General features: G+C 36.7%; 1 protein-coding gene across 1 annotated transcript in view; it reads right to left on the bottom strand.

Moving 5' to 3' along the window:
- Positions 1–3848: 3848 nt before the first annotated feature.
- Positions 3849–17128, bottom strand: part of LOC139140749 (gamma-aminobutyric acid type B receptor subunit 2-like) — a 36237-nt gene continuing 22957 nt past the window's right edge. The window contains exons 4-19 of the mRNA XM_070710143.1: positions 17005–17106; positions 16710–16775; positions 14889–15080; positions 14226–14453; positions 13713–13773; positions 13386–13463; positions 13061–13211; positions 11480–11612; positions 10775–10882; positions 10147–10269; positions 9367–9477; positions 8055–8279; positions 7502–7666; positions 6974–7140; positions 6156–6441; positions 3849–4866 (exon numbers count right to left, since the gene is read on the bottom strand). Of these exons, the coding sequence (XP_070566244.1) occupies positions 6348–6441; positions 6974–7140; positions 7502–7666; positions 8055–8279; positions 9367–9477; positions 10147–10269; positions 10775–10882; positions 11480–11612; positions 13061–13211; positions 13386–13463; positions 13713–13773; positions 14226–14453; positions 14889–15080; positions 16710–16775; positions 17005–17106 (2004 nt within the window). The 3' untranslated portion in view covers positions 3849–4866; positions 6156–6347. The remainder of the gene's footprint in view (positions 4867–6155; positions 6442–6973; positions 7141–7501; positions 7667–8054; positions 8280–9366; positions 9478–10146; positions 10270–10774; positions 10883–11479; positions 11613–13060; positions 13212–13385; positions 13464–13712; positions 13774–14225; positions 14454–14888; positions 15081–16709; positions 16776–17004; positions 17107–17128) is intronic.

Raw genomic sequence — 17128 nt, 5'->3', positions numbered from 1 at the left:
AAGCACACCTACCATACTATACGATACGATTGCATTTCGTTCAATAGCATACAATGCCAGACCTTACCATACAACATCATAGCATAGCATAGCATAACATAGAATAGCATAGCATAGCAACCATAGCATAGCATAGCAAAGCATAGCATGGCAAAGCATAGCATAGCAAAGCAAAGCAAAGCAAAGCAAAGCAAAGCAAAGCAAAGCAAAGCAAAGCAAGCAAAGCAAAGCAAAGCAAAGCAAAGCAAAGCAAAGCAAAGCAAAGCAAGCATAGCATAGCATAGCATAGCACAGAATAGCATCGCATAGTATAGCATAGCATAGCATAGAATAGAATAGCATAGCATAGCATAGCACAGAATAGCATCGCATAGCATAGCACAGAATAGCATAGCAAAGCATAGCATAGCATAGCATAGCATAGCATAGCATAGCATAGCATAGCATAGTATAGCATGCCACAGCATAGCATGCCATGGCAAAGCAAAGCACACCTACCATACTATACGATACGATTGCATTTCGTTCAATAGCATACAATGCCAGACCTTACCATACAACATCATAGCATAGCATAGCATAACATAGCATAGCAGAGCAGAGCAGAGCAGAGCAGAGCAGAGCAGAGCAAATCATAGAATATCAGAGCATAGCATAGCACACTTATCATACTGTACATTTCGATTGCATTTCATTCCATAACATACCATGCGTGACCATACCATAAGTACCACAAGGCTGTCATTTAAGGTTTTGTCTTGCACAAACAACGGCAGTGCAAACTCTTAATTACATGATTCGCCAAGCCTGAAGAAGTGCAAAAAGTATTGAAAGATGCGAAAGCTAGTTTGTTACCTCTGCTCTTTATCACACCACGTTTCAATTTACCACATGATCGGATTTAAATTAAATGGCCTGAAAGGAAAAACATGGATCTGATTTGTGAAACATTTTTCAAAATAATAATTAATGTAGGGAAGTTCAACCGATAAATCTCGTAGGTTAAAGGTAAAACAATATTGCAAAAATCATAATTTTATACAATAAATTCCATAGCAACAGTGTATGAATAGTACAGTTATTAGTTGGTGAACCACATAAACACGGCCAAATATATATATCGTTTGGTCGCAAGGCAATAAATCTTCCTATAACTGCACAGTGATTTTATTGTCGTGTAGCACAACAATCGTAAATGTGTGAAAATCACTAGTGTTGAGCGTGCGCACGACATTTACAACAAATTATGTTGGCGTCGTCGAGGCTTTATCTTTATCAGACTTTATTGCAATATTTGAAAAGATTGTGTTTGTGCACTGAGCAAAGTTCATACAATATGTCCTTGTGTTCAATGTGCCTCGGCGCCGAATGTTTGGCTTTGGTTCACGTCGTCATGCACGGAATACGTCGACAGACATTTATAGATTGGCTCTGCTGTGCTGAAAAATCGAAATACATGAACTTATGACTGAACAACGGTGTGCTAGTTGAAAATTAAATAACCACTTTTAGACTCTATCAATGCCCACAACGCTAGGGATCGATACTAACCGTTAATGCTTATTTTAACACCAATAACGCAAGAAAACGTGGTCGGGCTAAGATTCTTGTCTGGATTATAATGCCACGCAAGATCCGATGTGAGAGACTGAGGAGATTTAATTTAATCTAAACTCTTCAGCATGTCGTATTCATACATTTTGGAGCATTCTTTAAATTTAACAACAAAAATTGATAAATGAAGATGACAAGTTTTCGACCATCTCTTTACAAGCTACTCCCCTAGTCAAATGCTTTCGGACTGGGTAAGCGACAAAGTAATTCAAATTAAATCGAACGTGTATCCTTGACGTCGAGCATCTTGCAGTCCCCATTTCGCACAATTTTGATTGCCATCTGTTAATGGAGGTCTAGATTACTAGCGTATTACATTGATACTTTTGGCGATTAGTTATGTCTACAAGTACTAATTCACTGCTCGATTAATGCAGGCCAAACACGGAGATTGCCAACCTGCCTCTTCGCAAGCGCGACGGGCATTGCCTTGAGCAATGTTAGCGTATCTCAATCACAGACCCTGCACTCACCATGGATTTGTGTTTGACGTATATAGTTTTCATTTGAAAATGCAGCACTGCAGACGCAAGAGCCAGGGATAAGTTATACGCAAAGGTCACGACACAGAAATCAATTACGACCCTCTACATGAACAGCGACAAGCCAATATTCCAGGTATGGCTCTAGAGTCTCCGTAGACAATGTAGATCAAGGAATACTCTTCAAAGCCATTACGAAAATTACCCTGAATTGCCCGAGGATCGTTTTTCCAAAACACGGCCTTCTGTGCTCTCAGCAAGAGACTTGCAGTGCAGAGGGTCAAAGAATCAGGGTTTACGTAAACATATACTTGGAAGACTGTCATCGAACAGACTGTTATCGTCAATGACACTGATATACTATCTACCATCATGTCATTGTTCAAGATGACTTCAGAGGAGATGCATTGTACGGATGATTTATTTTGCTTCAACTCTTGACAAACGAAGTAAGTTGATGGCAGGGGATGGTGCGAAAGTGACTCAGATTATTTTCAAAAGTAGCATTTTCAAAGAATTATCGAACTGGGGCATGATCTTGAAAAGTATTGTCTGAAATGTAAAATATATTTTCAGTTTTTAATATAGTGAAAGTTCTTGTGCAGACTCTGATGGATAAGCGAGAGTAATGGTCCATTAATCCATTGGAATGCAAGAATCACATAAGCGTAGTTAGAAGACAATAAAGCTACACATTGCATTACGCTTTTGCTTGAAGTTATGGCGAACGTAGAGTAAATCCAAATTCAATGTCACAACTTCATGTTAATATATCACGTTTTAATGGTTCAACCAATCGGTCTGATTTTAAATAATATGGTAGACTTATAAAATACGACATATATACCCGTAGACGACCTGATGTCAAGGGCTTTGTTTATAAATCATTGCATCAGTAAAGACAAAGATCGAATAATACAAAATTGCAATAGTCGATGTAGTTAACATGTTGGTACAAACAACCTTTAATCGTGATCAGTGCTGTTTTCCTGCCAATGCTTGTAGTTCACGTTCAATTTTCTGCTCTAAGCTCTAACTGTTAGAAGACATTACGTTGTGAAATGCGTGGAATCGATCACATTCAATGTCATGATCATACTAGTGAAGATAAACACGCGTTTTTTCTGCAGATTTGTCATGCATTGAATGAATTTTAATAATTTGAGCAATATTTGATTAAACTGCAATAATAATTTTCGTTTCTTTGAGAGTATTGCGGACTTTTACTATGCTAAACGTTTTTGTCCCCGGGCGATTTTACTTGCGATTGTAGACTGTGACCTTCACCCGGGAATAACAAGATAGGTAGCAATGCGTTTCCGTATGTCAGCTCCCGCAAAAGTTTTAATTAACCCCTTAATACTACTTTTTGCCAAAAGTAAACTCAATAAAAACTAAAAGTATGTAAGGTGTAATAAAACCAAAACTTCAGAGCCTCACTGTATCTAAACAGTGAGGTTTCGAAGTGGTAAACATTCAGAATTTTTTTGCTATTTCAAGGAAGATTGATTGTGAATGCCTGTGTATCCATGATCTCAGAGAACCATTTATCTTTAACTGCGACTCACAACTGTAATGAATTGCAGGACTTATGTTACTTCAAATAGTTATTCTCAGTTATTAATAGGCCCCTACGGATTCTGTTGAAATAAATCAAAAAGTCATACTAATCCATGATATTAAATCTTAATATGCTGATAGAATGTTTACGAGATCACACGACAAACAGGAAAACAGGACAGATGATTGTGTATGAAATAATTCGTCCTTTTAATGACTCTGTTGCCGAAGAAGGACCATGAAAAGAAGCTGTGCGTTTGACTGCCTTGGACATGATGAAACAACCACTAACTCTAACAGCGGCATTATATCTATTTGCCCAAAGCCATACCTGGGGGGTAAAGCCTTTGTAGACAAAGCTTGAGTACCACATCATCCATCAACACATGGCTACATTTCATCATTTCATCAATTGCTCATTATAAACAGTGCCACAAAACTTCATATAAAATACAAAATAAATCATAGGGATTCATTATCTACCTCTTTTATGTTTTGCTTATAATAAACGGTGCCATAAACTTTTGTATACAAAATACAAAATAAACCAAACAAACGAAAAAGAAGAAGATATTTAAATTTTTGTAAAATTGCTCCGATGTTGTAATGATGTGAAATTTCATTATTTGTAATTAATTGTTACGAATTGAAGAGTCATTGTGGATAGAGGTTGCAGTTTCATGACATGCCAAGTCATCAACCCTATGCATATATCCTTACACATAAAGTCAGCTCGATACAGAAATTTTGATAAGGAGTGACATATTGGAAAATTGCAAAATACAAGTAAGTTTGGTCATCAAGAAATCGAGCATTTATTTAAAAAATTAATATTGGAATCATTGGTAGAATTTGAAAAGACATGGAACTGAAAGTGGATTTAGTATGTACACGTGATATGTGAGACGTCGTTATCGGCACGGCATTATTGATCAGCGTCAATTTCATTCGACTACACTTTGGAATATAGAGTTCTCATATTTGCGGAGTCGGACATCAATAACAGAAAGGCATCAAAGTTCTATTCGTTCGTCAGAAATGCCTTCAAACATTTTTTTCCAGGTTTGTAAAGACATAAGCATCGCAGAATTGCAAATGTGGACGTCAGGTATTTATGATAGACACACTCTCTCTTTAGTACTCCTTGTGTCCTTTATCTACTCTGTCCGGTGGATACAATTCTAGTAATTGGTTTCCAAATGTGCCGTGACTGAAAGAGAGATGAGATAAGTATTAATTAGCGTATGTTCTTTGAAATGAAACTATTACAAGTAATATACAAGGAGTGACGTACTGTTAAATACGAAGCTCGCTCAATTATAATTTGACTGGAGGTCGTGAATCGACGGTTGGCAGTGATTCTTTTCAAGAGGTGTGAGTTCTTTCACCAAAAACACTTTGATAGAAAGCGAACTGATTGTAGTATTTAACAGCGTCAATTCCTTAATTGCTTCTGACTTGCACAAACACATTTTGAAGCCCCATCGAAAAAGTTAAAATTTTGCTGTCTATTCGATAAAATAAAGAATAATTGCCTTACTATCTTTTTAATTCAACTATCAGCTGATTAAATATTTTCACTATAAACCTCAATTTTAAATTATTTGTTGTAAACGAGAATAGTCAATTGTTCCATGAGAATAAGAGTTTGAGCAAACGCATAAAACTTGAAGTTCGAGAATCATTGCGCTTGATGAAATTATGCTTGTATTATGCAAAATCTATTCGGAGAAGCATATTGATTAAAATTACAGTAGGTTAATCCCTGTCAGATGACTAGCAGTCAGGGGCAAATTATTTTTCTCATTCACTGAATAAAATCGATCAATGCTTAATTCATGATTCGCCTTGATGACGCATCGTACTTGAAACTCTGCTTTATGGCATATCAAGGCATGTTTTGTGTTCTGTGACCTTAACAGGTTAGTGTTTTTTGAAGTATTGAAAGGGATAGCTGGCTCGAGGAAAATCACAGTACCCAATCACATGAATGGAAAACACTCCTTACATGCTAAAGGCCCCTTTTAAGCAGCAGTACATGTGATGGTAATAATTTTGCCAAAATTGCATAAAACCATCGTCATTTCCAATTGCTTAAACTGATTCATGAATCATGACAGGTAACACTGACCTGCACTTTACGCGTACAGTTGGGGCAAATATTTGTGTATAAGATTGGTTATTTTGTCGAGGCATTCATACTTTCCAAACATGTATTTCCTATAACTGCCTTTTGAAGAAAACATTGTTCAAATCTGACGTTACACAATCTCTTGATTGGAGATATAAAACCTTATTGAGATAGATATGCGCCAATGCGTAACGCCTTCAGCAACTGTGGCAATTGCCAATCATGAAGGCACCGCGTTAATATAGTCCACATAAGGTAACTTATACTGGTGATTAAGTTTTAAGTTATAGCCTGATGGCATTCTTAAAAGGTATATATATTTTCGACCTTACATTAAGATGAAAAGCTGATCAAACCATAGTCTATACCTGGTAAGGTGGGCAATTGTTCAATGTGCGATATGTCTGCCACTGTTACTTTCAATTTCGTCGGCGACAATTCTTTGCTATCGCTTGAGTTGTCTTGGCTGTCGAGTAACTTGCTGGTTATCTCGTAATAGTCTGAATGTCTGGAGTTTTCTTCGTCCAGATCATACTTCTCTTCTGATTTACTAGAGTTCTTTAGGAAAGGTGGGGTAAGTGGCACATGGATGGCAGGAATGCCGATGTAAATTCCTCCAAATCATCCATGGGATTGTGAAGCACATCTTCGTTTCTAGATAATATTGCAGTTTGAAATAAAAAATAAATCACAACTTTACGATTTATAAGCATTACACTTCATGAAAAAGAGTACTCATTGCAGTCAATAATATCCTCACCCTACTATGATACTATGCAGTGCTAGGCTTGCTGAAATGCATGGGTTAGCTTTCAGAAGTGGAACCATGCCTTTGATAGATAATACAAGTTTCGCAAGCGTTATAAAGTGGTCTTTTCATCGGTAAACGTTATGATTGCTTTTTATTCTGAAAACATCAAGTAGCTGGCACAAGTCCCTGCATCTCACGGTGTCTGAAATACAAGCCATACATTTGATTCCATTGCCATTAAACAATTCAAAGGGAATACATTTTCAGTGTTTAACGGGTCTAAAGACATCATCTATTTCTACTCAGTGAACGCACTCAAACTAACGAGGTACCTCAATCGTTTGTAAACTTTTCGCGACAAAGAACTTGCCATTAACTTTGTGTGGTCTCAACTTTAACTTTCCGACATGAAAAATACATACTGCATGAACTTACCTAGTGGCGTTACCGTCACGTGATCTGGGCAGGTACGAATGCCCTCTTTCTTCGTTCAATAGCAATGTTGCACTGACACTCCTTGCAATGTCAGCTTCAGAAGGGTGGGACATCATAGAATTTCCGGAACCGATTTGTTCGAGAAGAAACGACACTTCCCTGTCTTTCTAATGAAAATGATAAGAAATACAGTTCTATAGTGTGTGCCATTTTACAGGCTAAAAGTCTGTGCATGTTCTTGTTCTGTATCGCTTTGGTAGACAAGCTTACAGAATCCAAAATAGTTCAGCCTAACTAAGATCATTCAGAGGTTAGGTTTCAAAGATTTCTACGGGTTTTCGTATTAAAGCTTAAGCTTAAATGCGCTAAATTGTAGCCAAAACGTACAAGAAAAGATTTGTTTAACATTTGATCTGGTTGCTGACAAGATAGTGTAGGGAAGCCGCGTCGCAAGTTTCATCATTTCGTTTACGATCGCTTTCATTGAAAAGTTTACACTCCACCACTTCTCAAAATTTTTTAACTTACCTCCTCAAGAAGCCTGTTCAACCTGATCCTCTCTGCATTAAGACACTTTACCCTATCTGAAAAGTCTGTACTACTTGAACTCGGAGGAATACGCAAACTTCCCTTGCTCGTCGTGCATCGAATTTTTCTGTCTTCTCCCTTTGGATCACGCTTTAGTTCTAATATCTTTATGAAAAAAGGAAACATTTGAAGATTACCTTCAAAACTTCGGAGTAATGAGTGTCCTACAACAGAGCATTAAAGGTATACAGTCACCTGTAATCCAAATGCCCATGTAAGGGCTCCGCTTTTTAAAAAAAAGCGGCCACCCGCTTAAAATCTGTGATTGGTTAGATTTTCTCTTTCCATGGTAACTGTGGCAAAATTGGAACAGGTGACAGTATACCTTTAAAGCTATACTTTTCATTTCGTAACTCAAGATACATCAAAATGTCTGTATAAAGTGCAATGTTTAGTCCATTGGGAACCAGTTTCTATTCAGATACACATTTTGAATATATTTTACAGATGAATCTGCGAAAGTGTGTGCGTTTACAATACCAATGCAATTTACCTTTGGAACGAAGACTAGGCAGAGTGTGATTGTTGTTGAAAACAGGATGAATAACGACATGATTACGAATGCAGCATTGGGATTATTTCGAATCACAAACGACAGAGCACCGCCCACCGTACACATCACGACAACATTGTAGACACTCATCCCGATGTATTTGCTGTCATTTAACGCAGGAATATTGACATGCCGGGTTTCCCAAGCTAAAAAACAACCAAATATCTGTAATAGAGAAGTACAAATAATTCACAAGGTAATACAATGGTACTGTGATATTGACATACATTTTTGCAAGAGTATTTGTCGTACATTGGGTATCAGGCTACCACTCCCTGAGTAGAGATATGGTTTCAATACTATCCATCGATACCAAATTTTCTCCCATCAAACCTTGCACAATTGAACATGCTGCTATAATCCAAAATATCAAACCAAAACGCCATCACGTGATTATAAGTCAAGATGCAGGATATGTGAATATTTCACATCGATGATGAATTTTAATACGAAAATAATCCTCATAATTTGCTTATAGTACACGCCTCAAAATCCAAAGACTTAAACTAAAATTTCCCAATCAATCATTCTTTTAACAAATTAATGATACAAATATGGGGTCACAGTGCAAATTTTGGTACTGAAAAAACATAACCTAAAATTCACCGATACTTCAAATAAAAAAATGGTCGTCATCCCTCTCTGTTAACCCTATGGGGAAAATAAACGTTTTGATTTTCACAAGCTATAAGCCGGTGAAAATATTACTTGTTCTGAGAGCTGCAAAATGAGTTAGAATAAGCAATAGACCAGAAAAGAATTGTAACAAATTCAGTGTCCGAAGATCTGTGCATGACGAGCATTCTGCTTGAAATGAATACTAGTCCACTCTGCATCTTGCACTTATTGTACATGATAGGATGTCGTAGGTAGGGTTGAATATGATAGCTATTTTGAAACACCAGACATCACTTTGCTGTGTTGTGGCATTTACTCACAAATGTTCAATATTAGTTTGATTGTATTTTCTATTTAGCACATTTTTGGTATGAGCACAAATCAAAAAGGCGACAAGGCCCCAATTGTACGCAGTTATGATGAGTAACCAATAAAATAACATTCCATCAAATTATAACATCCAATTTGATCTAATCCGCTCGTATAAAAATAATTGACACTCTATGTTAACCCCAATGTATCACTGGTTGATTTAAACGTACATTATAAAGGCTAAAAGCTAAAACGATTTATCAATATTTCGATCACGTACTTCGGAACACACCTTTTAATGATACAAAAATACCAAATTTACCATAAGAACACCTTTGTAAATGTATATGGCTGCCAACCAAATGGTCATATGTACGCTTTCACAGTGATGCATAACAAGAATTATGGAACTGTCTCTGCCACCCGGGTCGGGCTGAAATAAAATACAAGAGGTCTTATTTTAAAATCTACGTGTTACAATGTTTCATCAATTAAATTCATTTTATGACTTTGTAATATCAGTTCAGCACATCTCAGCGCTCTTCACCGATAAGTAAGTCATTCACCGCGAAATGGGAGCGAAAAACGACGGATGCCGAAGTAATTGCACTGCAAGGTAGAGTTACATTAATCACCCGAACAGTGCTGCGTGATATTTATCCTGAATATGTATCAAGTCGACCCCATTCCAGTATATGTACCTTGCGTTCATCTCATTTCAAAACTCTGCTTCAGTTTTTACAGCGTACTATTAAATCTTTGGTTGAATGTACTATCTGAACGTTTCTCCTTAAGCGCAATAGTGTATTGGAAATTCAATCTCGGTTCAAAGGTTTGCGACAAATCAAAGCTTGGTGACATTGTTACCAAAATATTCTGAAAATTATTTTTATTAAACAATAAAATGTGTATATTTCCGTTAGAACTCTTGTAGCTTAATAATTTATCGTGGTTTTCTCACTGCATACTTAGTACCTTGACACTCATGACTGTTTTTCATCGATTTCATTAGCAATTTAATTGGATCCTAGTCATTGGAAATTTTGTGTCACACACGCTATCGATCATCATCAGTTTTTAATGAAGCGATTGCTACTTGTACCTGCTCTGGACCCTCAACAACTTTTCTTTGCAGTGGATCCTTCAATCCCCATGACAACAAGATAACAACATCGACCATGAGCAGAACGCCAACTATTCCAAATAGCCGATAGTCACGGATCACCTTTCGCAAGAGAAGGCAAAAGCTTACTATTATGTGAACACTTTGCGAGTGATGACTAACATATAATATGCCGTTACGTCACATGTTGATCAGTCTTACATAGACTTTAAAGAACATTTTAGTTTTAAAGGACAGTATATCTGTAGGAGGGTCTCCACACCAAATATAGAAGCTTTTACTGATATTCAAATTACTTGAACATTCAAGTTGATAGTCATGGGCACTAAGCGATAGGTATAGAGGATTAGAAATGTTTACCAGTCAAAGAATAAGAAAAAGATAAATGTCGGTCTTGTTTCACAATTTTGAAATAATAGTTGAAATGAATCATAGTCAGGTTATGCTATGTTAATAATCTTGATTACTGTTATGTCCATGAGGGCTAATGTGAAGTAACATAAAAACGTTGATTTTAGAGTGTGGTTAAGACTGTCGGAGAAATGACAACATGCACACCAGAGGACGTATATCTAGGACATTTTTTCTTCAAATCAGGGTCACTCACTTTCTTCTTCATTTTGATATTTGTAAAAATACTGTATACTCTCCAGGTCTTGCTGAACATGGCACCGAAAGCTATGGTGAAACCTGTAGCAATCATCCAGGATTTAACCTGATGATCAAAATTGGGTAGATAGAATGGCTGATAATATGTAAATGTTGACTATCAGTCCTCTAAATTTTAGACAATTACTTCATAGCTTTTCATATCAATTTGTCCATTCCAGATATCAAGAAAGTATAAAATTCACTGCACCATGTAACAATTCCATAAGAAGTATGAAAAGTACAGTAAATCAATAATGTCCATTGCTTTAATATAAGCAAGAAATTCTTCATTCTTTGCAAGAATTTATATTTATTTATTGTAATTTATGTCGCAACAGAATCTTTGGCACATCGAAAACATTAAATCGTTTCCTCTGTATGCAATGAGTTATAAAAATTGCATTGGAAAACTCAATATAATAATTCTAGCCGTAATAATGCCGGAAAAATCCATCATCCTAAATCAATATTTTAATGCAATTTTGATTCTGTAATTTTTAAGGACTGATAAAAATTGAATTGTATAGCTCTGTTCACATCGATGTCTTTTTCGTTTTTTGAGAAGTAGACATATAAATATGCACAATATCGCCATAGAATGTGTGCTTCATAACTTGTAAAGGGAAATTTAAAAGGAAAGCCATCGCAAATGTCTACTTACCGTGCATATTATGCTGAATTCATGATCATTTAAGTATGTTCCATCCAAACCAAGAAAGTATATGGAGCCGTAACACAGAATTCCGCCGATTATGATCAGATTGTTCAGAAATGGACTTGACATCTTTATAAACCTGAAACAGAAAGAACAAGTCGTTGTAAATGACATAGTTCTTGCTTGGTAATAAATTTTGAAATCATTCAATCAATTAAACATAATCTCTTTGATCAGATACTGTATACAGATTTGATCATTGGTGAAGTGAAGTGAAATATGTAAAAGCATAATATTATCCGGAAAATGGCTTAGAATGCAGTAGCCTTGTATTGATGTGCATGTGCATTGTTGATGTACAAAATACGGCGGGTTTAGTTCAGCTAAATGTGTATAATAGTTTGGTAATAGGTGTGGCTATATGATATAAGAGTGGGTATGAAAAAGTTAGAGCAAAAGGGATAATTGGCAGCCATATTAAATTGTATCTCAAAAAAATTTGACATGCATAATAAGTCAAAATGCGTTGACTTGTACCAAGTTCGAATGACATTGATCCGGGCATGTTTGAGTAATGGTTTTGAATACTAAAAACAGCAGAACAAAATGGCTGCATGGCAACCATATTGAATCATATTGCTGAAAATATTAGAGGTGCATAATTAAAAGAAAAAGTCATGGCAGGTCTGTGTAATTTCACCGCAGATGTAAAATCTGACCACCTGGTGGCCGTATTGGATCGTACCATTATTAATAAACAATTATATGTGCTCATGTACGTCACAAAGTTGCCGTCTGCCCACTTGGATCTCGTTGAAAAAAATAAAATATCCCTATGCACAATTTAAAAGACATTGACTCAGTAGAGATATAAGCGTGGACGGACGAACAGAGTCCTATTTATAAGTCCCCATGACTTCACATCGTCAAGTTAAGCCGGCTCCCAGCCTAGGGCGCTTTGTTAGTTTTAAATCCGCACCAGAAAATATGCGACAAATGCAAAGTTTTTCGAAGAAACGCAGCATTCAGGGTGATAATTGTTAGAATACAAAGTAAACCTATAGAATGATTTTTTTCGAAACTCGAATGCCTTTTCGCGAGTTTCATCAGCAGAGTGAACAAGTTAGATAGTACATAAACACTTGAGATTTAAAATAGTCAAATACCATCATGGAAGTTTTAATGCAAAACTTATTTTCAAAGAGTACGAGGTAAATGACCAGAAGAAACCATATACGTCGATGTCCTAGTTATTGCTCACTTTAATGCTGTCAGAATGAGGTACGAATTATCATCTGGTTTTCATATTATATAAGGAAGACACAGTGACCTATTCATCCCCATTGTTTCACTTAACTTTAGCTACACGTCTGTGCCAAAGATTGTTATTGCGAATGTGTCTAAAACCTCAAATGTCATCAATTGGTCTTGATTTGGATAAATGTTGCCAACGTTGCAGAAAACCAGACAAGCGATTAGATAATGGCAAGCTTCACTGAAGACCTACCACTGAGAATAGATTTAAATAGTCTCCAACATTTTGCGTAACGAAACACCCAGCAAAGCAAGGGTCGTGCCCAGTCTTACCTGTGCTTGCGAAATTTCATATTGAAGAACAAAAACATCAGCGCGACCATGATCCCCAGGTAGCTGAGTGAACCCATGATGACGTAAAGAATAAATGACACAGCATGCGGATAACGCTTAATGATTGGTTGGTCAGCTGGAGGTGACCCCCCTGGTGAATGGTAAAAATAGATAGAACACCGTGAATCGTGTGATCGCCTAACGATGGCAATTTTGCTCAAACATATAGATTCAACTTATAAATAATTTTGCATTTTCCATAAGATTGCCTCATAAACGGCATGGAATCTCTGTTCAAAATAACAAGGAAGCTTGCATAACATACCTTCCCATAAAATATTATCAGTCATTCGGTAGCCATCGCTGTAGGCGTAATATTCACCGACTGGGATCTCCTTTCCGTCTGAAATCATTTGTGCAAATGGAACTGGTTTAAACGACACGTTATGTGAAAAGCGAAAAATACATTCATATAAAGCACACTGTCAAAAGCTCTTCGATTCCGTACTAGTAGGTCTATCAATGCTATTGTAGAGATTCATATGGCTAAATACCATGTTGTGTCAGCTGTTATTGAGGCGTGTAATTACTGCCTATACTTAATAATTTTTCAAGACAAATGATCTATTAGATAATCAGTAATATTTCTCACCTTGATACTGCTCGTACACAATAGTACCAAGCCGGTCACCATCTTTAAATCTTACTGGACCCTGTCAAAGAGGTATTTCATGTTAGTGGAAACTGTAATCGTAATGCAACAATCTTTCCTAACCTTTGCCTGATGTAGCGTTTAATCCTCGCAACCCTTTGCCTCCGATGAAATTGTAATCTTCACTGTCTCACACATTGACATAACGACGTATACCATTTTATGCTTGTTTCAATGTATACGCCATTGCAGGCTACGTATCAGCACTAATGTTTTAAATTCATTTAAATTCATCTGTCAGAATAATTTATATGGGTGATCTCGGAAGGCGATTGTATTTCAGCCGTTAATGTAGGCCAGATATATAATAAACTTCAAACGACTTGTAAAAGAGCAAAAAAAAACGAGAGAGAGAGAGAGAGAGAGAGAGAGAGAGAGAGAGAGAGAGAGAGAGAGAGAGAGAGAGAGATGGGGAGGGGAAGGAAGGAGGGAGAGTAAAATGTGCACACTTACTGTCACACCGACAAAGTCTGTTTCATTCATTGCTTCCATAAAGACTTGGAACATTTGATCATTTCCATAATTGAAAGTCGAGGTAAGTGTGCTGGCATTATCCCATTGCTTTAGTACCCTATCAATTGCAGCCGCTATGACCCAAACGCCATCGTAGGCATACCCGTGCAAAACTGTGTAGTTACTTCCACTGAGTCTGCGGTACCTCTGATGATATTCATATGGCGTCTTGAAACATAAAAAAGGGTTTTTGCAGTTGATTGTAATTGGAGTTATGGAATAGAAATAAAGGGTTGTAATGAGAATGTTGCTAGAATATTTCCGTTACGGAGTCTCTGACGTAAGAGTCATAACGGATTCGGTAAAAATTACGCAGAGGAGAAGAAATTTCATATTTTATATTGAAATTGATATCTAACGACTTTGCAGTAAATTAATATAAGTCGTCTTCCTTGAGCGGAATTTTACGGATATTGTATTGGTTCCGTAAACGTCAATGTAATGGTTTTATTAGAAGGTGTAGATTCCAATTCTTTATCGGTTTCCAATCATGCTTTCTTGCTCTTTGTCATAACTCAATCAAGAGTAACAAAACAGCATCTTACTGTCGTTAGCTAATTACGTTTACAACATAAAGATAAGTTATTTTAGGAGACATCTTACCAAACCAGATACGGTAGGCTCTTCTGTTTTGGCCAATGAAAGCATATCTGTCGCTAAGTAACCACGGATAGCTTCAGTAACTTGTTGCAAAGTGCATTCAGACTGCAGATCGATGTCGTCCCACCAGTTTTCGCTATACCAACCGGGAATGATCCACACGTACCTACTTCCAAATACCCTGTTCTTGAACGCCTGCACGAATTTGAAGAGACAGTATAGTAGAAATTGTTTTCTCCGAGGATTTCACTACAGCTACCCATGATTTACTAAAAGGGCAGGTCACTTATTAGCTTTATCTAAAAGCATATTGATTAATTTGATAAAAATATGAATGGAAAACAACTGGTTAACACCATGTAATTATTTAATTAAACAAGAACTAATTATCCGAAAACCAGGGATTGAAGACTACCCCTTTTTGCAATAGGTCGCTGCCTATTGATTTTCCTTAGGTTGACTTTCTACTGTCTGCAAATTTACATCATTTAGACACACGAAACTTACTCAATATATGGTCGAAATGTTACTGTAAGACCACGTTTTCTTGAGACACAGAAAAAAGAAAGCACTAAATGTAATTCCCAGTACCCCTCAGAAATATTTGCGATTTGGCCCATGGTTGATCGTGCAAACAATAAACAAGCAATTTATTGCGTTATTGAAATGAAAAGAGCAAATGTAGTTGAAGAATGATATAATGACCATGATTAACACATGGAAGCAATCGACGCATTGATTTGTACTATAGGTTTGGTGAAAACGCTTAGTAATCGTCGATTCCAGAGAGATTTGAGTGGAAATAAACTTTAAAGACACAAGGGTACTTCACGGCATCAAAAGATAAGTTGAATGTCGAGAATTTACTGTTCTGGTGCGTAATGTTTTTTAATTACAGCGTCTGAGAATTTACTCCATGTAAAAACTGAAACAAATCCGTTTTTTGAATAAAATGTTTATGCTTTGAATCTAGAAGTCTAGCCAGGACGTAAGTCGAAACTTTAAGCAGTTTTGACCAGACTAAAATGATGAGAAGGAATGGTCCAGGCAAACCGGTAAGTCACATAAAGCTGTCAAAATTTAGAAATGTAAACTCGCCTGATGTAAGTACAAACGGTGGCGATCATCTTTGTATAGCATTATGTTCCTGAAATTGGCCCAGTGCAACAAAATGTTTCCGTTAAGAATTTTCCGTACAATCAATTAAATGTACGGGCGCTTTGAAAGATTGGGTATTTGAACACACACAAATTAATATCCATGACGAAGAAGTCACTTCCCATGAGAGATTGGCGAACAAAAATAAGGAAGGTCATAATTTTGGCGTGTTGTTTATGGTAAGCAATTGAACATTTATGGATCACTGTAAAAGTCTTCCAACTTTTACGATTAGATCTTCATTAAATATCTCCTCTGCTCATTCTAGCATGATTGATGCCCACAAAATATACAAAGGCTAAACAAGAAAAATTGTCCATTGTTATTTGAAGACGAACTTGTCTCGATCCATAATCATGATCAGCGTTATCTAGCACACTAATGCATGTTATTGAGGGACTCCAATACAATGAACACGACTCGGCTGAAACTTTCTTTAGTACCCTCTTTTTCGATGTCACAGCAGCTCGTTTGTGTTTGTTGCACTAACAGTCTTCCTCAAAAATAATTTGTATTTATGAAGACCTACGTGAACATTTGCCTAAATAAAGTATTAGGCCTACCTTTTTATAGAAACCACGGGGCAAATTTGTTTCCTGAGTTATTTAATGAATAACTGTTAAATTTCCATTAGATATGTCGTTTGTAATCTATTTAACAGCTTACCTGGCAGAAAATTCGGCGTGCCATCCTTTCGTCAAAATACCCGAGAATAATGCGTGCTCCGGAGTCCTGTTGAAAGAAAATAATGCAAAATGTGTTTTTTTTCACTACTTGCCCTAGAGTCTATATTTTAACAAGATGGAACTGCATGGCAAGAGAAGATGGACGACAAAGCTTTCAAGAAAATCTTGACGTTACCAACCGTAAGCATGTGTGAAATTAAACACCATTTCAAGTTTTCTAATAATACCCTGAAGGGTTTACTTTCAGTTTAGACATACACGATTACAAAGCTCACCTTTACATCCTTTACCGCTTTTTCTGGATCTTCAGTGAAGCTTGCCACTAATATCAGCTTTTTACCGACGCTTTCCAAGGCACTTGATAATTTACTGTGAGCCTACGGATAATTGCATACATTT

The sequence above is a fragment of the Ptychodera flava genome, chromosome 9, assembly GCF_041260155.1.
Source record: "Ptychodera flava strain L36383 chromosome 9, AS_Pfla_20210202, whole genome shotgun sequence".
In the NCBI taxonomy this organism is placed as follows: Eukaryota; Metazoa; Hemichordata; class Enteropneusta; family Ptychoderidae; genus Ptychodera; species Ptychodera flava.
This window is presented reverse-complemented; position numbering and strand designations above follow the sequence as displayed.